Below are 25,211 nucleotides of genomic sequence, written 5' to 3'. Positions count from 1 at the left end.
AAGTCCATATAGGTCACATCTACTGCTCTGCCCTCATCAATCCTCTTTTTTACTTCTTCAAAAAACTCAATCAAGTTTGTGAGACATGATTACCGACACACAAAGCCATGTTGACTCTCCCTAATAAGTCCTTGCCTTTCCAAATACATGTACATCCTATCCCTCAGTATTCCCTCCAACAACTTGCCCACCACTAACTTCAGGCTCACTGGTCTATAGTTCCCTGGCTTGTCCTTACCACCCTTCTTAAACAGTGGCACCACATTAGCCAACCTCTAGTATTCTGGCACTTCACCTGTGACTATCGATGACACAAATATCTCAGCAAGAGGCCCAGCAATCACTACTCTAACTTTCCACAGTGTTCTAGGGTACACCTGATCAGGTACTGGGGATTTATCCATCTTTATGCATTTCAATATCTCCAGCACTTCCTCCTATGTAGTATGGACATTTTGCAAGATGTCACCATCTATTTCCCTACATTCTATATCTTCCATATCCTTTTCCACAGTAAATACTGATGCAACATACTCATTTAATATCTCTCCCATTTTCTGCGGCTCCACACAAAGGCCACCTAGTTGAAATTTGAGGGACCCTATTCTCTCTCTTGTTACCCTTCTTTCCTTTATGTATTTGTAAAAAACTCTTTGGATTCCCCTTAATTCTATTTGCCAAAGCTATTTCATGTCCCCTTTTTGCCCTCCGAATTTCCCTCTTAAGTATACTCCTACTGCCTTTATACTCTTCTAAGGATTCACTCAATCTATCCTGTTTATACTTTACAAATGCTTCTTTCTTTTTCTTAACCAACCCCTCAATGTCTTTAGTCATCCAGCATTCCCGATACCTACCAGCCTTTCCTTTCATCCTTACAGGACTACACTTTCTCTGGATTCTCGTTATCTCATTTCTGAAGGCTTCCAACTTTCCAGCCGTCCCTTTACCTGTGAACATCTGCCCCCAATCAGCTTTCGAAAGTTCTTGCCTAATACCTTCAAATGATTCCAATATTGAAATTATTTTAGAATGAATTATAAAATCAATAAGCATTACGAAAACCCATAAAGGGTATCTCAGGACATGGAAGGTCATGTTGTGGAAATAAGATTAAAGGATAAATATTCCCCAGTGGAGGCCAAAAGCAATGAGTTTTTTCAATTCATGTAAATAAGTGGTCTTTTATGACAGTGGAAGCTTGTAAAATTTTAGTCTAGATCTGAGAGGGGAAACCATTGCAACAGAAAAAGATCTCCGGCTGGTTTAATAGAGAAGTTCTTCTGTTGTATATAAAATCTCTATGTGGATTCAGGATCTCCAGGTAAAAAAATAAAATTTTGCTTTACATTAGTCCTTGCTGAAAAGTTGTTTTTTCCCATTTAAAGTTGAGTCTATGGGTATAAATGACTGAGATTAAGCAAGTGAATGAATTACCCACTTCACTTACTGATGTCACACAGCTCCCCTTCCACTGCCCATTAAGAATTCCCTCCAGTTTACTATCTTATCCTGTGTGCCCCGATCCATTTATCTTCTGCCTTGTATTTTGTATTCATTTGAACATGATACACCTTACCCCCATGTACATTTACAAATATGTGCTTGTTAAATTATTCAAAAAGAACAACCCATTTAGTTCCACTTCTCATTTAAAAACTTAATTTTCAAATATTTATTTACCCTTTAAATAAACTCTGACCCATGCCGTAACAACCTTGCAGAACAAGTCTATTCTAATCTCGGTCTTTGTGCTTTTAATGATGTTATTAAATTCATGCATTCTAAATTCTGATTTACTGACATATGGAAATAGCTAGCAATGAAAGGGAAATTTTGAGTTTGTGTTGAGTCATTTGATGACTAATACATTATTTTTCACATGACTATCAGAAACTAAACCTAGTACTGCAGTAAGTAAGCAGATTTTTAATTGGAATAGGAGGGCAGCTGGAGGGTAAAGTCTAGTTCTTAAAATGATGATTTTTATTATTTATTCATGGGATGTGGGCATGATTCATTGTCCATCTCAAGTTTCCCATGTGTCGGTGGCTGTGTGCTATCTTCTATTTGGTCTATGTAGATTCAGCTGATGATCTCAACCTTGGTCCGATCATTGACAAAAGAAATGAATTAAAGAGGTGGAGTGAGTGTGACTGCTTTTGACATCAAGGCTGCAATTGACTGAGGATGGCATCAAGGAGCCCTAGCAAAATTATAGTCAACAGGAATTCAGGCAAAACTCTTACTGGTCGGAGTCATACCTGGCACAGGTAGATGGGGAGGAAGATGATTGTAATTGTTGGAGGTCAGTTATCTCAGTTCCAGAACATCTCTGAGGGAATTCCTAAGGGTGGAGTCCTAAACCCATCAGCTGCTTCATTAATGACCTTCCCTCCATCATAAGATTGGCGCAACATCGAGGGGCAAAGGGCCTGAAATGCGTTGTATTCTTCTATGTTCTATGTTCTATAAGGTCAGCAGTGGGGATGTTCACTGATGATTTCACAATATCCAACACAATTCTCCACTCCTCAACTATTGAAACAGTCCATACCTAAATATAGCAAGACTTGGACAATATTCAGGTTTTGACAGACAAGAGGCAAATAGCATTCATGCCACACAATGGCCATCTCCAACAAGAGATAATATAGCCATTACCCTTTGACTTTCAATGGCATTATCACTGATGAATTCCTACTAACAACATCCTGAGGATTACCAGAGACCAGAAATTGAACTAGACTAGCCATGTAAATAATATGACTACAAAAGAAGGTCAGAGGACAGGAACTTTGCAGTGAATAACCCATCTCCTGACCTGTCTACCAAGCTTGTCTACCATCTGAGGCACAAGTAAGTTGTGAGATCGAATACTTATCATTTGTCTGGATGATAGCAGCACTTAAGAGGCTTGACATAATCCAGGACAAAGCAGCCTGTTTGACTGGCACCAGATTCACAAATGTCCACTTCCTCCACCACCAGCTGCTGCTGCTGCTGCTGCTACTATCTACAAGATGCACTATAGAAATTCTCACCAGGGCTCCTCAGATACAGCTTCCTTGACCATTTCCATCTGTAAGGACAAAGGCAGCAGATACATGAGAGCACTGCCACCTACAAGTTCCCATTCAAGGCTGCCACCATCCAGACTTAGAAATGTATAGCCATTCCTTCAGTGTCTTGAACTCACTCCCTATTTATTGTTTTTACCTGTCACGAGCAATATATCTGGCCCAGCAATGCCTTCATCCCATAGATGAATAAAACAAAACCCTAAAGTCTAAACCTCACCCTTTAGCTGCCCTCCTATACCAATTCAAATCTGCCTATTCCTTCAGTAAGAGCCTGAGATATCAGCTTGCAATTATCTTATGAACCTTCCCCATGTTTCAGTTCCCTGTTCACTCATAATTCAATCCATTGCCATAGGCAGAAAAGAAACTCACTCCTTTCCCAGAAATTGAAAACAATAATTTGAGTAGTTATTTGAGATTTGGAACACCTTCAGCTCTCCATTTGGGGGTCATTTCAGAACAGAAATGCGGAGACATTTCTTCAGCCAGAGAGTGGTGGGCCTGTGGAATTCACTGCCACGGAGTGCAGTTGAAGCCGGGACGCTAAATGTCTTCAAGGCCAAGATTGATAGATTCTTGTTGTCTAGAGGAATTATGGGCTACGGGGAGAACGCTGGTAAGTGGAGCTGAAATGCGCATCAGCCATGATTGAATGGCGGAGTGGACTCGATGGGCCGAATGGCCTTACTTCCACTCCTATGTCTTATGGTCTTATGGTCTTATTTGAGGGGAGAGGAGAAGCGTAATATAATCTTGTTGTTGCACAGGTTGGCTTTCAGCATGGTAGACTGGGCTGTGAAGTAGGAGAATGTTCAGATGAGATTTTAATTCATTCAAAGCTATCTACTGAAATAGAGGTAAAATTGATCCTCTTATATCCAAGGCTGAAGATGTCCATGAAGCTGATGGAGTGAGTTGGGAGAAAAGTTATTGGAAGTGGTTGGAAATAGGGATGGGTAAATTGTATGGACACCAAAACTTTGCAGTAGATATATCCTGGAATAAGTGGTGTGATATGTGTCACCTTCAATCATTGCAAACTTGAAGATATTTGATACCCCCCCACCTGCCCAATACGAGGCAATGGCAGGTAGATGCGTGACTTATGGTACATCTGGGGCATCTACCTTCTAAAGATTCTAGTGCAGCTTACTGGTTTTGTAACAGCAAAGCAAAGGGGTGGTATAGTGTCAGCTACTTCCAAAAATGAACTTTAGCCCAGACTTTTCCTTCAGGATTTAGTTCAGTTGCTGGTACACCTTGTTTCACCAAGTATACAAGTGCCTTTTGTCCTTCTAAGAGAATTAAGAGTCCCTGTTCCTGTTTCCTCTGATCCTGGTGGTCTCATAAAGGGGTTGAAAGTAAACTTTTCCACTTAAAGGCCTGCAGATTCACTGATCTAAAATCAGGACCTGGTACTAAAGTGGGAGGGTGCTAAAATGCAAATGTTTGGGCCAATTCTATTTTGCTGGAAAGTTTTTTTTAATCAGTGCAAGCAAGATAAAGGGTTTATCACAATAATACATTGAAGTAGATAACTAGAGAACCAGGCGATAACATGGGCCCTTTAACCTTAGCCTTCAACTGCTTTGAATGATAATATGGTTATAAATGCATAATGATTGAAATCAATGCAGTCATTGGCAACACATTGTCTACAGAGAAATAGTTTCAGGTTGGGTAGCACCACTCAAGTCAATTAGTTTACCTCACAGCACCAAAGTCCTAGGTTTGATTCCAGCCTCGGGGGACTGTCTGTGTGGAGTTTACACATTCTCCCTGTGTCTGCATGGGTTTCCTCCCATAGTTCAAAGATGCAAAGGTCAGGTGAATTGGCCATGTTAATTGCCCACAATCTTAGGTGCATTAGTCAGAGGGGCATGTGTCTGGGTGGGTTACTCTTTGGAGGTTCGGTGTGGACTTGTTGGGCCAAAGGGCCTGTTTCCACACTGTAGGGAATCTCATCTCATCATGTAGTCAAAGATGGCACATTGTGAGTTAGAAACTTCAGTTAATGCTATCTGGTAACTTCACACAGTTGAATACGTGTTCATTAGCATGAAAGAACCCCTTCAAAAGCACTATTTACAGGGACCATCAACCATTTGCATGTGATTTCCTGCATAATTCTGTTAGCTGTTGCTATAATTGTAGAAATATTTTTTGATGTAGAGAATTCTTTAAAGGTGCTGAAGTCCACAAGGACAGATATTCCATGGACTGGAGGACTGTCTCCTTATCTCAAGGATTCTGCAAAAATCATTTATTCCCTGATATGGTTGTAGTATGCATTCACCGGGTGCATTAAGCATGATGAGGGGAATGATTGGTGACAATAGCACAGAACATGCTGCCAGAGAGTGAGAAGGAAGAAAGAGAGAAGGGTTCAGATCAGTTGGCCGTCATATGAGCCTTCGGATTTCAGCATATAATTCTCCAATCTGAACCTTAGTGAGGAACAGTGATCGGATGACTGTACTTCAGTAAGGATGCCCTCACTGAAAACTCCCACCTGCTGCAGCCTGAGGGGACAACAGGGAGCAGCATTGCCAGAGGCTGTGAAGGTGATTGTGGCCATCAAATATATGTGTCTGAGCTGAATACGTTTAATTCGTTCCAGAGAGAGGCAGATGGAATGAACATTGCACGTGGCTTTACAAGAATGCAGGCCTCTCCATAGTGTAGAGTGTCACTTTGCCTGTATTACAATGTCAGCTGTCAGATACATTGGAAACAAAATGGATTCCACTCCCTCAACGTCACATAGGAAAGGAATCAGGCAGATAATCATCAGCTAAGCTGGCAGCAGTCATGATACTTTCATTCTGTGTCTGTCCATTGTGCCATCTGCATTTGAGTCATCTCAACAGACCATAGAGTATCTTATTGTGTAAGTAGGCTATTTGTTGCCAACATGGTTCATAATTCTGGTGCAAAATCAATACATAGATGTGTGACATCTGTACAGTAAAAATCATATTGCCTCAAAGAATGTGCTACAACAGACAATTGCGTGATATAATAGTGTTCTCAATTACATTTTGAAGTGGGCTTCCTATATCCCAGTATAAATTTCAGAAGCAGGCCATCTTTGTTAGGGCATTTATTTGCAACATTTTAACTTTGTAGGTGATAATGTTTAAATTAGTATGAGGCAGGATTTCTGTCCATTTCCAGCAGGAAGGTCTACTTCATAGGATTGACCTGCATCTTTATATCAGACTAAGGTCGGTGGTCATTGCTTATATTGCAGGAGACCTTGGAGTAAAAGGAACGATGGATGACCTCAACTGAGGTAAGTCTGGGAACTCTCCAGCGCTGCTTTGGTAGGCCTCGGTTAAGGTCTGTGTGAAGGGGGCAAGTTAGAAAAGGCTCAGGAGTGATTGAGATAGGCAGAAAAAAACTGTAACAGGGGCCTTCAAGTGGCCAGGAGGACAAGGAAGGAGGCACCCCTCCCCCCACTTTAACTAAACAGCAGTGTGCAGTGTTCAACTTGCCAGATTTGTATGGAGCACAGCTCTGCTGCTTGTTAGGTTGGTGTAGCAGTGAGATGAAACACTTATTTTATATTGATTGCCCTCTTACAGATCTCAATTAGGCACCTACCTAATGCCTTTTCCTGTGCTGACAAAATAATGTCAGAGGTGGTTGGGTTTCCACCTGTCTGCTTTCAGCCGATTGTTTCCACTCTGCAGGAATCCTGCAAAACTCGGAAGAGTGGGTTTCAAGTTTCTTGCCGGACACCCACATGTTGAACAGTCTTGAGGGCAGAGCCATTGCCACCAGTTTTAACAATGATAAGCATAGTAGTGGGAGGAAGAAGAGAAAGAAGATTACTCACCTCCGACTGGGTTGTTGATTCTGTCTGGGATTATCACATCTAACTGCAGTATCTGTAAAACAACCCCGACTCTCTATTTACCAGTGGTCCCACTACTTACTATTCTTCTGTTACTGCTGTGAATTTAGTCATAATGCAGTGCATTTTGAGAGAGAACAACAGACTTATGCTCCACTTGGCTGTGATATTGCTTCAGCAATCTTAGTGACCTGTTAGAGGACAGATTGGGCAACAGCCTGCAAGTCCCTTTGAACAATTGATTATATAACCATGATGGCAGCAGTCTGAGCTCGCATGGCAGCCACTTGATCATATATGTTTTCAAATTAAAATTGTGCTATAACTCCAAAACATTGGTGGTTTCTGCTTCTGTTGCTGTGGACTCTGAGATATCTCTTGAGATGCTGCTCCATGGCTATGTCCATAAGACCATAAGAATATAAGAAGTAGGAGTAGAAGAAGACCATCCAACCTAACAAACCTATTCCATTATTCAACAAGTTCAAGGCTGATCTGATTGTGGCTTTAACTCCACTTTCATGCCAACTCCATACCCTTGACTCCTGTGGTCACGTGGTCTCACATGGTCCTAAGTATTTTCAATTGATTTCGATTTTCACTGCTCACAGTGGAGCAACTGAACCCTGAAGATCAGCCCAAACTGCTGCCTCCTTGACATAATTTACCTTTGTCTTGGCTGTTCTACGATCCTGGCACTCCAGGGATGTCTTTCCACCAGCAACACAGCTGTGTGCTACTGCTGAGCTCAAGACCTGTGAGCCTTGGGGTCCATGGGGTCTTAATTCCAAAGGAAGCTGATCTCACACCTGGCCTGATTGGCATCTGATTTAACAGGCTTTTGCCAGAAAAGGCAACGTTGCTCTCCCTCCGGCTCTCCAATTTACTGTTGAGACCTCAATGCTGCAAGACCCTACCCATCTTGTCAGCATCTCAATATCAATCTCCCTTAGAAACATATATGTTTCAATAAAACCATTTCTTTTTTCTTCTCTGCTCCAGGGAGTACAATTCCAACCTGCTCAACCTATTTTCCTATTCCAATTTAACCAACTCTATCTTAATATTCCTGCAATTTCCTTAACTTAGTTTAAAACTTTAATTTCAGACCCATATTTCTCATCTTCAAACTGAATATGAAACTCTAGCATGCTATGATCACTCTTACCAAAAGGATCCTTTACTATAAATCACTAATTAATCCTGTCTCATTAAACGTTAGCACATCTAAAATGACCTGTTTGTTGGTTGGTTCCAGAACCAATTGTTCTAAGAGGCTTCCTAAACAAACTCTATTAACATGATTCATCTAATCCACATGAAGATTACTATCTCCCATAATTATTGTAGTATCTTAGTTATTCGTGCTTCAGATGCTGGTTGTGGCTACACCTATGCTGAGATTTAAATGCTGTCCTGCAGTGTAGCTAATGTCAGAGGACCTATAGTCATTTCTCACTGCTGACGTTTTCCTTTTGCTATTTCTTACTTCTACTCAAATCGATTCTATATTTTGATTCTCTGAACCAAGGTAATTGCGCAGTACTTTAACTGTAGTGACTCATCCTTTGTTAGCAAAGTAACCTGCCTCATTTTTCTTTCCTCCTGTTCTTCTGAAATATCAAAATACTCTTGAATATTTAGAGGATAGCCATGGTCATATTTCAATCATGTCTCTTTTAACAGTTATTATAGAATACTGACTGATGTCTAATGGTGCTATCAATTCACCATTTTTTAAATGGAAGCTACATGCATATGCACAATTCATATAAGAAACTTAAGATCTGTCTTTTTATCATACTTCCCTACTCTAACATTTGTTTGCTGGTGGATTCTTATGTTAATATGCTTTGCTTCTGCCTGAAATACTCTGGTTATCATTACCTGCATTTTGTGCTGATTTTCCTCTTCAACATGCCAAATCTTCCCTCACCTGAATGCTCAACCCTCCCTCATTTTTAAAAGAAAAACTGAAGACTGGGAACATTTTATAAAACAACAAAGGATTACTAAAAATACATGACAAATTTGAATGTGAAATAAAATAGACAAACAATATAAACCACCAAACATTAAAAGCATCTACAAATATCTAAATATGAATAGGACAGCTCAAATGAGTATTGAGGAATATTGAACGAAAAATTTAAAATCTTTTCTTCAGCCCTAGTTGCACAATTTGCAAGGCCCCAAGTCTGTTAATGGAGTTTGTTATATGTGTATCTTTATCTTCAAGAGACTTTACATTTAAGGAATCCAGGTACAGTAATAAGGCTGCTACTCCAATTATCCTGGCTGGGTGTATAGGCAGAATACATACTCAACTCAGTCACTCTGCTGTAGTGTATTATTTTGTAATTTGTAATGTGTTTAAAATAAACTAAGCTATACAGTTAATCAGTCCCTGAGAAGTGATTGATTCTTAGACCAATATCATTAAAAAGGCATAGTGGCAGCAGTGGACAGTTGTGGATTTTAACCAACCAACAAGTATCCACAAAAAGACTGAGGAGAAATAGCAAAAACATATATAGCATGTTGTGGTTCTGTTCTCCGAGCTGGGAATTTGTGTTGCAGACATTTCGTCCCCTGTCTAGGTGACATCGTCAGTGCTTGGGAGCCTCCTGTGAAGCGCTTCTGTGATGTTTCCTCTGGTATTTATAGTGGTTTGTCTCTGCCGCTTCCGGTTGTCAGTTCCAGCTGTCCGCTGCAGTGGCCGGTATATTGGGTCCAGGTCGATGTGTTTGTTGATGGAGTTTGTGGATGAGTGCCATGCCTCTAGGAATTCCCTGGCTGTTCTCTGTTTGGCTTGTCCTATAATAGTAGTGTTGTCCCAATCGAACTCATGTTGCTTGTCATCTGCGTGTGTGGCTACTAAGGATAGCTGGTCGTATCCATGAACACCAACTAGCCACGAAACGACACGACCATCGGCATCTGTTGATGAAATTGCGGGGGTATCCGTTTTTGGCGAATACATTGTATCGGTGTTCTTCTTCCTCTTTTTGCAGTTCTGGTGTGCTGCAGTGTGTTGTGGCCCTTTTGAACAGTGTCTTGATGCAACTTCTTTTGTGTGTGTTGGGGTGGTTGCTTTCATAGTTCAGGACTTGGTCTGTGTGTATGGTTTGCCTGTATACTTTTGTGGTGAATTCTCCGTTTGGTGTTCTCTGTACCATCATGTCTAGGAATGGGAGTCTAGAAAGGACAACCAACAGGAAGACAGCTAACAATCCGTATCCATGAACACCAACTAGCCACGAAACGACACGACCAGCTATCCTTAGTAGCCACACACGCAGATGACAAGCAACATGAGTTCAACTGGGACAACACTACTATTATAGGACAAGCCAAACAGAGAACAGCCAGGGAATTCCTAGAGGCATGGCAGTCATTCACAGATTCTATCAACAAACACATTGACCTGGACCCAATATACCGACCACTGCAGTGGACAGCTGGAACTGACAACCGGAAGTGGCAGAGACAAACCCCCACTATAAATGCCGGAGGAAACATCACAGAAGCGCTTCACAGGAGGCTCCCAAGCACTGAGGATGTCACCTAGACAGGGGACGAAACATCTGCAACACAAATTCCCAGCTTGGCGAACAGAACCACAACAACAAGCACCCGAGCTACAAATCTTCTCAAAAACTTTGAATTCATGAAATATCTGCAAAAAGATATGCAGCAGGGCAGCACTATAGAGCAGCGAGTACAACCTCTATGAAATATGCCTTGAAGAAATCAACAAGCTCACAGCTCCACAATGAAATTGAATTCTGGAAGCAGAATTACAGCAATTTTTTTTTCAAGAAGAAAACATTTAAAAGGCAAGACTAGGCATTGTCTGTGTGTTGGTTCACTAGCCAGGAAGGGAATGTCAAGAAACCTTGTCAGAATATCCACAAAATTCCCTTGTTAAATTGGAACATCAGATACCTCCTAACAGAATTTCGAAAGTTCAGAGCTATGGTTTCTAGACTCTGATGTGTTTAGTGCAGAAAGTCAAGCCATCACATTTGTTTAGCAATTGGGGAAGAAAGTCTATATGGACTTAAATGCATCAAGATAAACAGTTGAAGCGATACAAGGTAGTCGAAAGCTATGGACCAATTCAGAAACAGATTTAAATTAGCATAAACATCAACTTATATTCATGTCACTGAGACAGAATCCTTCACATTCCTAAGATCACTTTGTAAGCAGCTACAAAGAAAATGATTTGTGACTTTTCAGATGGGGATCTTGAAAATAGAAATGTTGAGTTGGTGACCACATTCAACTGGCATGATAGCTCAGTGGTTAACACTGCTGCCTCACAGCACCAGGGACCCAGGTTTGATTCCAGCCTTGGGCGACTGTCTGTGTGGAGTTTGCGCATTCTCCCCATGTTTGCGTCAGTTTCCTCCGGGTGCTCAAGTTTCCTTCCACAGTCCAAAGATGTGCAGATTAGGTGAATTGGCCATGCTAAATTGCCCATGGTGTTCAGGGATGTGCATTAGTCAGGGGTAAATGTAGAGTAACAGGGAAATGAGTATGGGTTGGTAGGGATTCTGATTCTGATTCTAATTCTAATACATGGAAGTTTTACAGAAAGGTTTGAGACAAACTGAAGACTTGTCATGTCATACATCTACTGAAGAATAGAAGCAAATATGAAATGATCCGCTTTGGTCAACAAAGCTTTCAGGTTCAAAGTACAAACTCAATGGTTGACACAGTTACTAGAACATCCAAATATAGCAATTCATGTTGTAGGTATAATCTTTTATATTCATCAAGGTAATCCCCTGCTTTCAATTAACTTGTTTTAAGGCATGTGGTATAATTGGCCATTTGTTGAGGCAGTCTGCTAGAATGTAGGTTGATGCAGCGACAAAGAGCTATAGATTGAGCCAAACCAATTATTCACAAGGAGCACCCTTTAAGCATCAAGGCAGACAACCTGCTATCTCACCAGAGGCATATACAGAAAGTAATTGAACCAGAATCTGATGAGGTACATGACAAGACCAATGAGTGTTGAACACATCTTTCACACTGTTAACCTATTGAAGTGATTTATTTGTACACCATTATCATTAATTTGATATTTGACCACAATTTACATGGACTGACTCCAAACTCTAGGGAGAGTTAATACCATACTCCAACATGTTGCTTGACCTTGCATGTGGGTTTTCTAGTAGGCCTGTCAGTGCACCAAGCTTTCATGATGCATAGCTATCAGCCTTCTGCTGTAACTTGCCCTTTCTTAGTGCTCACATGAATGTTTTGCATTAGAGCTCATGTCCTGTTGATGCAGGGTGCTTATACCTAGTGTCTCAGCATATGCAGATCTTGCCATTGTAATTCACTAAATTGCAGTGTCAGTGGCCAAGCTTTTGGTTGTGATTCTGAAATTAAGTGATATTTTTCATGCTGATTTTCTTGCTTTTCCACGTGTTGCCTGGCCAAGTGGCATTCCTTGCATACCTGAAGGAAGAATAGTGGAAAGATATACTTGTGATCTGGGAGAATGTAAAAGATGCATTCAGATGCATCTGTATTGTATAAAACAGTATATATTGTGAGATTAGAGAGAAGTAAAAATAGGGTACCATCATATTCTGATTTCTGTCCCTGTCATTGCCCACAGTTTTATAAATGGGCATTCTCATGTACTTCCTTCTCTATGGTAAGGACATATTGGTACACCTGACCCTTGTTATTCCTGTTGTCTCTATGTGCACCACCTTGTCTTGTAGGAGAGAGGAAGTTGGTGACTGTGGTGGTTGTCATGATTGAATATCTGGGAGTGTGTAAGCTGAGAGATATGAGTGTGAGGCATACAGCAGTGCAAGTTTGGGAAGGTGAGGTGAAGCTATGAATGTTAAGAGAGAGCCATAATTGACAGACATATTTGGATGACATGGATGAAATGTCTGTGAAGCTATTAGTGCAGTTAGTGAAATATGACATTTGAAGAAATATAGCTAACTTGACTACTTGTCTGAGATCACTGGATCACCATTTCCATTAGGCATCCAAGGCAGCATTAGGGAACCTCAGGCTATAGTGTCTCCACTTTGTGACATAATTCACCTTTTTTCAAACTCACGCTTACAACTACAAGTATTTCTAATACCTAAAGAATAAATCTCTCGGGTTGACATTTGCTAATGCAGGTAAATTTTGTGTTGTTGTCTTCTTGCAAACTTGGGCCCCTGTTGAGGCATGGAACTACTCAACTACATGTTTAGTATTTGCTGCAGGTAGCAAACATACAAATTAGTAGGAACTGAAATTTGACATGTTGTCTGCATTGAAACAGTGAGAAATGGTTAATTCCTGTATTACGATTCCCCCGGCCCTTTTTTAATGTCTATAAAATGTTGAGCCCAATGTGCCTCAGTGAGAAATTTTCAATCTGAGTGTTTGAAAGTCACTATTTAATTTCCTGGTCATGGATATCAAGAATCCCCTATGGAGGGAACTGTACTTGATCAGGAGGCTAATAACTGCAAGTATCTGTCAAAAGACTATAAGCTTCAGGCAGCTTTTAGTGCAGTGAGTGACAAGTGTTATTTCATTGTGACTGACTGAAAAATCTCGGTTTTAGTTGCTGACATTCATTTATTCATTTTCACCGTAGCCTTAATGGGGTTGTTGACAATGTCTTTCTTTTACTCTGATTTTCTACAATCCTTCTTGGCCAATGACTCAAAGTTATCCACCCATTCAATATCTTTTCTTCCTCTCGTTTTTGCTATCAATTAGTTGTAACCATGGTCAGGCTTTTGGGTTCTTGTTTCCATTGTCTGTACTTGGCTTTTGCATCTTTCTATATCTAACTGCTTAACAACCCTATTCATTCCTGAGCTTCTATTCTTGATCTAACCCACTCATTAGTCTTACTGTCCATTTGAGGTTGACAACATTACAAAGTGCATAGTCTACCTTCTAGACTTGAGAGCAGGTATGGTAGTGGATATTAATTAATTAAGCAGAAAAGAATCCCAAGAGCTATTAGTTGTTACCTTACCAATAATCTTCACAAATTCATATGGGACAATTTGGAATCAATCAATCAAATTGTACATATGTAGAGTTTCCATTATTATTTAAATTACTTCACTCATTGTCTCCCACTCTGGCAGTTCTGAAACTAATACGAACATGGCAGAATAAATTAAGTAGATGGAATTAGTATGCACTCTGCCCATTTTTTTGGCTGTAAATTAATGGCCAGTTCAGCACAGGGATGGTCTGCATTCAATCTACATAAGTGTACAGGTCACTGATAAAGCTATTGGGTTCAAGTTTGAGGCATTCCTAGCAGCCACGTAAATGAATATTAAGAGCCCCACAAAGAAAATAAAGGATGTAACTGAGGTCCCTTTCTCCTGAAAATTGTTTGGCGATGAGCGAAGAAGGGCTGCTCTGTTTGGGATTTTTCAGTGGTCCCTGGAGTCACCAATGATATACATTTATTTGAAAATAAATCCACATTCGTTGCTATAGAGATATGAGGAGCCAGGCACTCCATGGATTCCATAGCAATTAGAATTGTGCTTCCCCTTCATTGACTGTCTGCATCCCCAATCCCCAGAACTTCCTTTAGGCTCCAACCAGTGAGGCAAGCAGTGTGACACTCCTCTTTACAAAAGGAGCAAGGTGTCCATGGAGCCTTTTGAAGGAGGTTCATCCAAATATTTGTAATGAGGCCTGAGGGCCAATTTTGGGCTGTCACTAAGCCTCCTATCTGGGATGCATACTGTTGACCACTGTTCAGCACTGAAAGCAGGCTATTATCTTTTATCGTCAGCTGTCAAAAAGAGGCAGTAGATTGGAGCCTGCTAGGTTGCTGTTCCAGCTGAAGAGAGTACTTATGGAGTTGTTTGGAAATGACTTTGGAAAAGATAAATTGTGTTGTGGTATGTACAATTCAATTTTACAATAAATTTGACACATTAATACTTACTGAAGACACTGTGTTATATACTGTACTTAGAAAACTTCATTAATCACTGGTAAGTTTCAAGTTGCACATGTTTAAATTATTGAGGTAGCCAAATGTCCACAACATGATTTTTCTTTTCAAATGTATCAGTTTTTGTGTTCAACGCAAATTCATAGTAAGTGGAAACACATTTATAACTGATTGAATTAAAATGAACCACTTTTTTTTTTACAATTAATGTCTGTTAATGTAAACTTTGTTTACCTGACAGAGATTTCCAACAGAGGATCACCTGATGATTCACAGGCATAAGCATGAGATGACTTTGAAGTTTCCAGCAATAAAAACAGATAATATTTTATCAGGTAAGAGCACAATAATCAATAATAACATTTACACAATGGTAAAGCTTTTACAAAATACATCATGTTGTAAAATGCACTTTACTTAATGATACTTTGTGTGGAAAAATATAATAGTAAAAGCCCTTTATATAATTCCAGAAAGTAATTTAGACTGATGTTCAATGGCTACAGGATCATAAATAGGTGCAAATTGGCTGAGACTAACAATGCATGGAATGCATATAAAAGCAGGGGTCTTAATGATTGGCCAAAATTGAGATTAGGGTCTTGTTGAAACAATATGGGTAAACTACCATCCAGAATCTGAAATTTCACACTGATCATTTAAAGCAGGAGTGTCAAATCAAAATTGTGTTCGCATTTACATATAAAGCTGATCCCGACAGGTACCTGGATGACTGCCTGTATCAACAGTTTCTGTATTGTTGGCATTTATTGGAGTAGGCATTAGTCTTTGAAATTGGCTCTTGTTGCATGAATAAAGTAGGTGAAATAAAGCCTAACTGCTACAATAAAATGTTCATGTAAGAATATTTTGTAATATAGATAGTTCTTTTGAGACAAAAATGTTTTTAATAGTTCCAGCTTATCAGAAGAAAGAGTGAGTGGGTTGTTTAAATTCCTTAGATGAGTTTTCAGATAATATCTTACTGTGCTTTAGCCTGCCCTTCTGTGCAGTGAATGAAGCATATGCCCAAACCTATAGAATGATTGAACTCAATTACGTAATACAGAAATGATAAGAAAAGGAGCATAGAAATTGTAGGCTAACAGAATTTGAAAAATAAATTATCTTTTCACATGGAAGTCCAAACACAGTATCTTTTTATTTATCTATATTTTTGATTGTGGACTGAAATTGAAAAAGTTTTTTTAATGAAAACAAAGATTGTGGAAAAGATTGCTGCACTTCTTAAAAATCAGTTACCTGACATTCAGTCTAAGTGCTGCTTACAATGCTGTTTGTTCAAATTGTTGGGGAGGTTACTACAGATGAGCTGGCGCAAGGTGATGTGTATGAAGGGAGATTTGGCTGCCAATATGTAACTGATTGATCTATGGAATAGTGACTAGTTGTCAATGACAAAGTCTTCTGTTTGCCAACAACTATATGATTGGCTCCCAGGTAGCTGAACAGCTTGTGAGTGTGAATTTTGGTCAGAAACCATCAAACCTCAGAAACAGAAAGAGCTCTCCCTTTTGTTGCAGTAAAAGAACACAACCCAAGCCTGAAGAAAGTCAACTTGCTTCCCCTTGCAATTACAGTTCTGTCATTTATATACAGTTAAAACCTTGGTCGTTGTCAGATGTGCTCACTGCTAGAAATGCAGTCTCAAGATAGGACCCTCAAATCCACCAATCTCTAATCCACTTATATTCCATATCTGAGAATTTTGAGCATCTTTTATTTCACTCAGATTTATGTAATTGTCAATAATGTACAGATTTTTATTATTACATATTCCTCAATTTTTTTCCACAAATTTAGTATTGTTTCAATGCAAAATAATGCATTTGCTGTCGTTTCCCTTGAACGTATACCATATCAAACCTCACAATCTTAAATTCATTCAGTCTTTGAACCTTGATGGTATTGTTGCAAGCTCTTTTGAATTCAAAAGAATGTGACAAAAGGTTTGTGGTTTATTTTAATTGCTATGTGAGGAGTTAAGACATAGTTATTCTGTTTCTCTCATGATCATGTAGCAGCTAAAGCTTCCTTTTCAATTACTGCTGTATTTTCTCTATTTCTGATAATGATTATGTAAGTATCAATTACACATATTAGACTGTCTGCATTTTTCAATTCATACCTGTAACAGTGCTGCCCCTAATCCTGTAAAGCATGTGTTTGCCACTATTAGAGTCATTGAGTCATAGGGATGTACAGCACGGAAACAGACCCTTTGGTCCATGCTGACCAGATATCTCAACCCAATCTAGTCCCACCTACCAGCACCCGGCCCATATCCCTCCAAATCCTTCCTATTCATATAGCCATCCCTGTTTGCGTGGGTTTCCTCCGGGTGCTCCGGTTTCCTCCCACAGTCCAAAGATGTGCAGGTCAGGTGTATTGGCCATGCTAAATTGCCCATAGTGTTAGATGCATTAGTCAGAGGGAAATGGGTCTGGGTGGGTTACTTTTTGGAGGGTCAGTGTGGACTTGTTGGGCCAAAGGGCCTGTTTCCAAACTGTAGAAATAGTTGAGTTTTAATCAAATGCCTTTTAAATGTTGCATTTGTACTAGTCTCAACCACTTCCTCTGGCAGCTCATTCCATACACGTACCACCCTCTGTGTGAAATAATTGCCCCTTAGGTCTCTTTTATATCTTTCCCCTCTCACCCTAAACCTATGCCCTTTCGTTCTGGACTCCCCGACCCCAGGGAAAAGACTTTGTCGATTTACCCTATCCATGCCCCTCATAATTTTGTAAACCTCTATAAGGTCACCCCTCAGCCTCGGACGCTCCAGGCAAAACAGCCCCAGCCTGTTCAGCCTCTCCCTACAGCTCAAATCCTCCAACCCTGGCAACATCTTTGTAAATTTTTTCTGAACCCTTTCAAGTTTCACAACATCTTTCCAATAGGACGAGACCAGAATTGCACGCAATATTCCAACAGTGGCCTAACCAATATCCTTTACAGCCGCAACATGACCTCCCAACTCCTGTACTTAATACTCTGCCCAATAAACGAAAGCATACCAAATGCCTTCTTCACTACCCTATCCACTTGCAATTCCACTTTCAAGGAGCTATGAATCTGCATTCCAAAGTCTCTTTGTTCAGCCATACTCCCTAGGACTTACCATTAAGTGTATAAATCCTGCTAAGATTTGCTTTCCCAAAATGCAGCACCTTGCATTTATCCGAATTAAACACCATCCACCACTTCTTAGCCCATTGGACCATCTAATCAAGATCCCATTGTAATCTGAGGTAACCTTCTTCGCTGTCCACTACACCTGCAATTTTGGTGTCATCTGCAAACTTACTAACTGTACATATTATGCTCACATCCAAATCATTTATGTAAATGACAAAAGAATAGAGGACCCAGCACCGATCCTTGTGGCACTCCACTGGTCACAGGCCTCCAGTCTGAAAAACAACTCTCCACCATCACCCTCTGTCTTCTACCTTTGAGCCAGTTCTGTATCCAAATGGCTAGTTCTCCCTGTATTCCGGGAGATCTAACCTTGCTAATCAGTCTCCCATGGGGAACCTTGTCGGACGCCTTACTGAAGTCCATATAGATCACATCTACTGCTCTGCCCTCATCAATCTTCTCTAGCTTCCCACAGAGTTCTCGGGCACACCTGATCAGGTCCTGGGGATTTATCTACCTTTAACCGTTTCAAGACACCCAGCACTTCCTCCTCTGTAATATGGACATTTTTCAAGGTGTCACCATCTATTTCCTTACATTCTATATCTTCCATATCCTTTTTCACAGTAAATACTGATGCAAAATACTCATTTAGTATCTCCCCCATTTTCTGCGGCTCCACACAAAGGCTGCCTTGCTGATCTTTGAGGGGCCTTATTCTCTGCCTAGTTATCCTTTTGTCCTTAATGTATTTGTAAAACCCCTTTGGATTCTCCTTAATTCTATTTGCCAAAGCTATCTCATGTCCCCTTCTGCCCTCCTGATTTCCCTCTTAAGTATACTCCTACTGCCTTTATACTCTTCTAAGGATTCACTCAATCTATCCTGTCTATGCCAGACATATGCTTCCTTCTTTTTCTTAACCAAACCCTCAATTTCTTTAATCATCCAGCATTTCATATACCTACCAGCCTTTCCTTTCATCCTAACAGGAATATACTTTCTCTGGATTCTTGTTATCTCATTTCTGAAGGCTTCCCATTTTCCAAACATTTGCCCCCAATCAGCTTATGAAAGTTCTTGCCTAATACTTTCAAAATTGGCTTTTATCCAATTTAGAACTTCAACTTTTAGATCTGGTCTATCCTTTTCCATCATTATTTTAAAACGAATAGAATTATGATTGCTGGCCCCAAAGTGGTCCACCACTGACACCTCCCCTGCCTTATTTCCCAAGAGTAGGTCAAGTTTTGCACCTTCTCTAGTAGGTACATCCTGAGCAATTCAACAACGTAACATGCAAATATTTCTGATGAGATCAATCATTCTCTCTCTCCCTAATTTTTTCAAATTATTTCTGATGCACTTGTTCCCAACACTTTCTCAGAAATCTGACAATGTTCTTTGAACGATACCTGCTGGTGTTATTCCAAAGTTAATTAGTTAAAAACAACATCATCCAGGTAGTGTTAAGAAAGTTGTGAGAAGCTGGGATTCCTCCTCCTTTACTAGTGGTATTTTTCAAAATTCAGGATTAGTGTCTAATTTAGAGAATGTTGACCTTTTCCCTAATTTTGTTGAGCTCTCATCTTCTGAATCCATTGGATGGAATTCTCTTTTTGCAGCTTTGAATTGATATGTAACCATTTGGCTTTGGAACCAGTATCATACCTTAGCAGAAACTGATTTGATCTTTTACTGATAAACTTTATAACTCTTCCTCTGATATCTAAAGTATATACTGTGACCTTCTACAGGGATCTCTGAACTCTAGTAATTTCCTTCCACGGAGAAATAAAAAATGGTATCTCAATATTTTCTGAGTTTTCTAGTTCATGGTCTTTCTTTTTTCTGTGAAACCTCTTCAAAAAAAAAATTAAGTTTCCTGCTTGTTTCCTCTACTGTGTCATATGACCTGAAAATTCCCTGTCCTTTGGCATCAGCAGCATTACATGAGCTCAACAGGATAATTCCCACACTCATGCCTTCTGCAGAAAGCGGTTGATGCCAAAATAATGAACGTTTTCAAGAAGGAGTTAGATATAGTTCTTGGACCTAAAGGATTCAAAAAGTATGGGAAGAAAATAGGAACAGGCTACTGAAGTGGATGATCAGCCATGATCATATTGAATGGCAGAGCAGGCTCAAGGGGCTGAATGGCCTATTCCTACTATTTCCGATATTTAATTTCTGCCCATCAACAGTTAATCTGGACTCAAATCTTCTGTTACTTTGGTCACACTTCAGCCTGATTTAAGACCTGAAACTCTCTAGAAACCCTCTGGTCGAGGCAGAAATTTTTCTATCACAAACTTTTTGTTGCTTGTTACCATGTATTATTCTACTGTTGTGTTGGCATTGTTTCAATCAGTCTCAAAACCCTCTAGCTATTAAACAGCTTTATTGTAACACATTTATAGTTTTAAGAACATTTGCTGCACACTTTTTTCCATGCCACTTTCTGTTAGACTCTCCAATCACATGAGTGTATATCCCTTTCTCTAAGATGACATTGCAAACTATTACAATTAACTTCTTATGGAATGTAGTTTAACATAGTCCATAAGGAACATCACCAACTCTTATAGAGGCACTATAGAAAACTTATTCTCTGGATGCATCACAGCTTGGTACAACAACTGCTGTGCCCAGGACCATAAGAAACTACAGAGAGAACACAGCCCAATCAATCATGAAAGCTATCCTTCCATCCATTGACTCCATCTACACTTTTTGCTGCCTCAGAAAGGCAGTCAGCATCATCAAAGACCCCTTCCACCCGATAAGCTGAAGATACAAAAGCTTAAACACAAGTTCAAGGACAGATTCTTCCCCACTATTATTAGACTTCTGAATGGACCTCTCAAATTTCAAAACTAATGTTTATCTTAATTTTTTGTGCACCTTCTTTGGAGCTGTAACTTTGTATTCCTTGCTCTGTTCAATCACCCTATGATCTTCGTACGTTATGATCTACATGTACTGCATGCAAAACAAAACTCTTCACTGTACCGAGGTACGTGTGACAATAATAAATCAAATCAAATCAAATTATATTCCATTATAGCACAGCACTTGGGATCATTGGGATACTTTGTGTGATTTGGGGAACCTCATGGACAGGAACTGTTCCAAGCCACTTCAGCTGAAAATGAAGTGAAGTCAGATTCCCAAGTCTGACAGATAGTTGGAGTCACGACGGAGCATCAGGGAAGAAAAGAGCTTCCTAGAATATATGTTCTGAGAGACTGCCACCACATAGGCCATAAGTGTTCAGGATAACAGTTGGGAAGCCATCCAAAAGGGTAGGATATAAAGGAGTCTTTGAGGTGTGTGCCACCCTCAAACAGGTACTCAGTACTGGAGACTATTAAAGGACTGCAGTCAGTCCATGGTATCAATGAGCATGAAACTGCAACAAAGCATATAAATGTAATGTTACAGGTGATTTTATAGTTTGGTGTGGACAGGCATTTCTTTAAACATCATGTGTCCTGCATGGTTTTTTCCTTCCATGGTGTCCAGATGAAGAACAGCACCGAGAGGGTGTAGAATATTTTGCAAGGGGAACGGAGTCAGCTCAAAGTTGTGCTACTAATTGGTACTAGTGAGAGAGAAGGCTCATATCGAGATCATAGTTAGATTTCCAGGCGCTAGATAGGAAGCTAATAAGTAGGACCTCAAAGGTAGAGTCACCATAGTCTTACCAGACCACAGGGCTGCCTTCCCATTAGAGAGAGATAACTTGTGGTGTTGAGGGTCACCATGCCTCAGGTGAGGGGACAGATTGAGAAGGAGAGGCCTTCATTGTAACCTCAGCCAATGCGGGAACTGAACCTATGCTGTTTGCATTACTCTATATTACACCCTATCTATCCAACTGAGCTAACCAACACACCTAAAAGTAGTAATCTCTGGATTACTGATAGTGCCACACATAAGAGGATGTTGACCCCCTCCACATGTTTTATGACATGGTGCAGGAGGGAGAACTTGAGACTGTTTGGGCATTGTGACCAGTTCTGTAGCAGATGACATCTATTCAAATGGAACAGGTTGCACATCAATAGATATAGGGACCATTGCCCTTGTAGTGAGGTTTATGAGTGTGGTTGACAAGACTTAAACTAAACCAATAGGAAGTTGGTCACTCGCGTATAGAATTAGAAAAGAAGAATACAATATACTAAGTGAAAGGCAGTACTAGAGATGGTAGCAGTTCCATATTAGATAGGGGCAAATGATGGAGGACTGTGGTGAGTGTAAATACAATTCCAATGCACAAAGTGTTGTGAATAAGACTGGTGAGTAACAAGCTCAGAAAGCTATGTGGAAACATGATGTAACGGCATTAACTAAAACATGGCTACTTCTGAGACATCAAGGTTCAAGTCCTACCTGCTCCAGATGTGAGCCACCATATATCTGAACAGGTTCTTTAAACATATCTGTGAAATGAGAAAGAAGGTGGGGTGGCAGTACTGATTTGAGAACATATTGTGTTATTGGGAAGAGGGGATGGCACTGAGAAGGCAAGGATATAATTCGCTTACTTAGAATTGAGAAGCTGAAAATGTGTTGCTGGAAAAGCGCAGCAGGTCAGGCAGCATCCAAGGAGCAGGAGAATCGACGTTTTGGGCATGAGCCCTTCTTCAGGAATCAGGACCAGTTCAGTCAGTCAAAGGAGGGTGTCAGTGGAAGGGTGCTGGTTGGTACGGCGGGAAAGGAAGAAGCAGAGGGCTTTGAGTCCTTCGTGATGGGAGATGGAGGTGTACAGGGACTGGATGTCCATGGTGAAGATAAGGCGTTGGGGACCGGGGAAGCGAAAATCATGGAGGAGGTGGAGGGCGTGGGTGGTGTCCCGAACGTAGGTGGGGAGTTCTTGGACTAAGGGGGACAGGACCGTGTCGAGGTATGCAGAGATGAGTTCGGTGGGACCAGTTAAGTCAGTCGAAGGAGGGTGTCAGTGGAAGGGTACTGGTTGGTACGGCGGGAAACGGCTCATGCCTGAAATGTCGATTCTCCTGCTCCTTGGATGCTGCCTGACCTGCACTTTTCCAGCAACACATTTTCAGCTATGATCTCCAGCATCTGCAGTCCTCACTTTCTCCTAGAATTAAGAAGCAACAAGGATATAATTTTCTTACTGGCTAGATTCTGTATGTTTCCCAATATGAGGGAGAGAGAGATATCTGCAAATCCTCAGGGAGATCACAGATGTGCAAAATTTGTTAACTGTAATATTGGGGGACTTTAATTATCTAAGTACTGATTAGAATAATGTTAGAATAAACGATAAGAATGGAGATAAATTTTTGAAATGTGTTTTGGACAACCTCCTTAACCAGTATGTTCATGGTCCAGTGGAAATGAGGTATTACTTGATCTGGTGCTGAGAAATAAGGTGGCCATGTGAATGAAATCGTGATTAAGAGTGATCAAATGGGTAAGATCAGTAATTGAGAAAAACAGGGAGCAATATCAAGTTAAAAACTTAGATGGGAAAGGGATCATTTCAATGTGACAACTAAGGGGTTTAACCAAGATAAAATAGAACCAAAAAGTAAAGGAAAGAAGTGTAAAGGAGCAATTGGTGGTCTTTTAAGGAAGGATTGTTTCAGGCATAAAGCATGTACATTCCATTGGAGGTGAAAGGTAGGGCAACCAAAAACAGGGCTCCTCAAGTTACAAGGAAGATAAAGATGATATGAAATGGAAAAAGGTGTGCAGTGCATGCCAGATAATTCTTTGAATGAAAACCAGGTCAAATACTTAAGGTTGGGACAAGAGATGAAGAGTAAAACAAGACTTGGAAGGAGAAAAATGTGAATAAAATCACAGTTAATGTGAAAGGTAACCTAAAAACTTCTATCAGCATATAAACAGGAAATAGATAAGTAAGACATGCAGTGGGCACTGTTGGGGACAAACAATATCACATGTATATAACTTAAAAGTGCAGGGTAAGGATAGAGTTTTTAATTAATCCTTTGTATAAGTGTTTTACAAAGAGGAGGAATCTGGCAAAATATCTATAAAAACAGAAAGTGTAGAATTAATGGAGAGGGTACAAATTGAGATGGGGAAGGTATTTGAAAGGCTGCTTACTCTTTGGTAAGTCACTTGATTTGAATGGTGGTTTGTAAAAATCGAATCATGCTTGATTAATTCAATTACACTTTTTTTTTGAAGATATAGGGCAAGTTTTTAATTATTCATGGGATGTAGGCTTTGTTGATTGGGCCGGCATTTATTGTCTATCCCTAGTTGCCTTTGAGAAGGTGGTGGTGAACTGCTGCCTTGAACTCTCTCAGTCCATTCAGTTTAGGGAGATTCAAAATGGTGTTGGGCAGGAAGTTCCAGGATCTTGATCTGGCAACTGTGAAGGAATGGTGATATATTTCCATGTTGGGATGCTGAGTTGTTTAGAGTGGAACTTGTAGGTGGTGGATGTTCCTGTGTATTTGCTGCCCTTGCAGTTGTAGATGCAGTGGCCATGGGATGGAAGGTGCTGCCTAAGGAGCCTTGATCAATTCCTGCCATACATCCTGTAGATAGTACAAATTGCTGCTACTGAACATTAGTGGTGGAGAAATTGAATGTTTGTGGATGTGGTCCCAATCAAATGAGCTGCTTTATCCTGGATGTCAAGCCTTGGGTGTTGTTGGAGGAATTCTATCACACCCCTGACTTGTGCCTTGTAAATGATGGACTGGCACTGAGGAGTCAGGAGATGGGTTATATGCTGCTGGACTTCTAGCCTCTGATCTGATGTTATAGCCTTCATATTTCCATGGCTGGTCCAGTTAAATTGCTCTTTAGCATTGATGCCCCAGGATGTTGATAGCAATGCCAATGAATGTCAAGGGGTGTCATATCCTTTGATGATTCCTGTCATGGTGAAAGGGAAGACTGGTAGGTATAGGGAATGCTGGATGACTAAAGAAATTAAGGGTTTGGTTAAGAAAAAGAAGGAAGCATATGTCAGGTACAGACAGGATAGATCGAGTGAATCCTTAGAAGAGTATAAAGAAAGTAGGAGTATACTTAAGAGGGAAATCAGGAGGGCAAAATGGGGACATGAGATAGCTTTGGCAAATAGAATTAAGGAGAATCCAAAGGG

The 25,211-nt window shown here is 40.3% G+C and overlaps 1 protein-coding gene across 5 annotated transcripts in view; it reads left to right on the top strand.

Annotated features, from left to right (window-relative positions):
* The window catches only part of creb5b (cAMP responsive element binding protein 5b), a 455,445-nt gene that overhangs the window by 48,499 nt on the left and 381,735 nt on the right, over positions 1-25,211 (top strand). For all 5 annotated transcript variants that reach the window (XM_043689528.1, XM_043689526.1, XM_043689527.1 and 2 more), the window contains one exon: positions 15,165-15,258. In XM_043689528.1, coding sequence (XP_043545463.1) covers positions 15,189-15,258 — 70 coding nt within the window. In that variant the 5' untranslated portion in view covers positions 15,165-15,188. The remainder of the gene's footprint in view (positions 1-15,164; positions 15,259-25,211) is intronic.

This window comes from Chiloscyllium plagiosum, chromosome 5 (assembly GCF_004010195.1).
Source record: "Chiloscyllium plagiosum isolate BGI_BamShark_2017 chromosome 5, ASM401019v2, whole genome shotgun sequence".
NCBI lineage: Eukaryota > Metazoa > Chordata > Chondrichthyes > Orectolobiformes > Hemiscylliidae > Chiloscyllium > Chiloscyllium plagiosum.
Note: the sequence above shows the minus strand (reverse complement) of the source record. Positions and strands in the feature narration are given on the sequence as shown.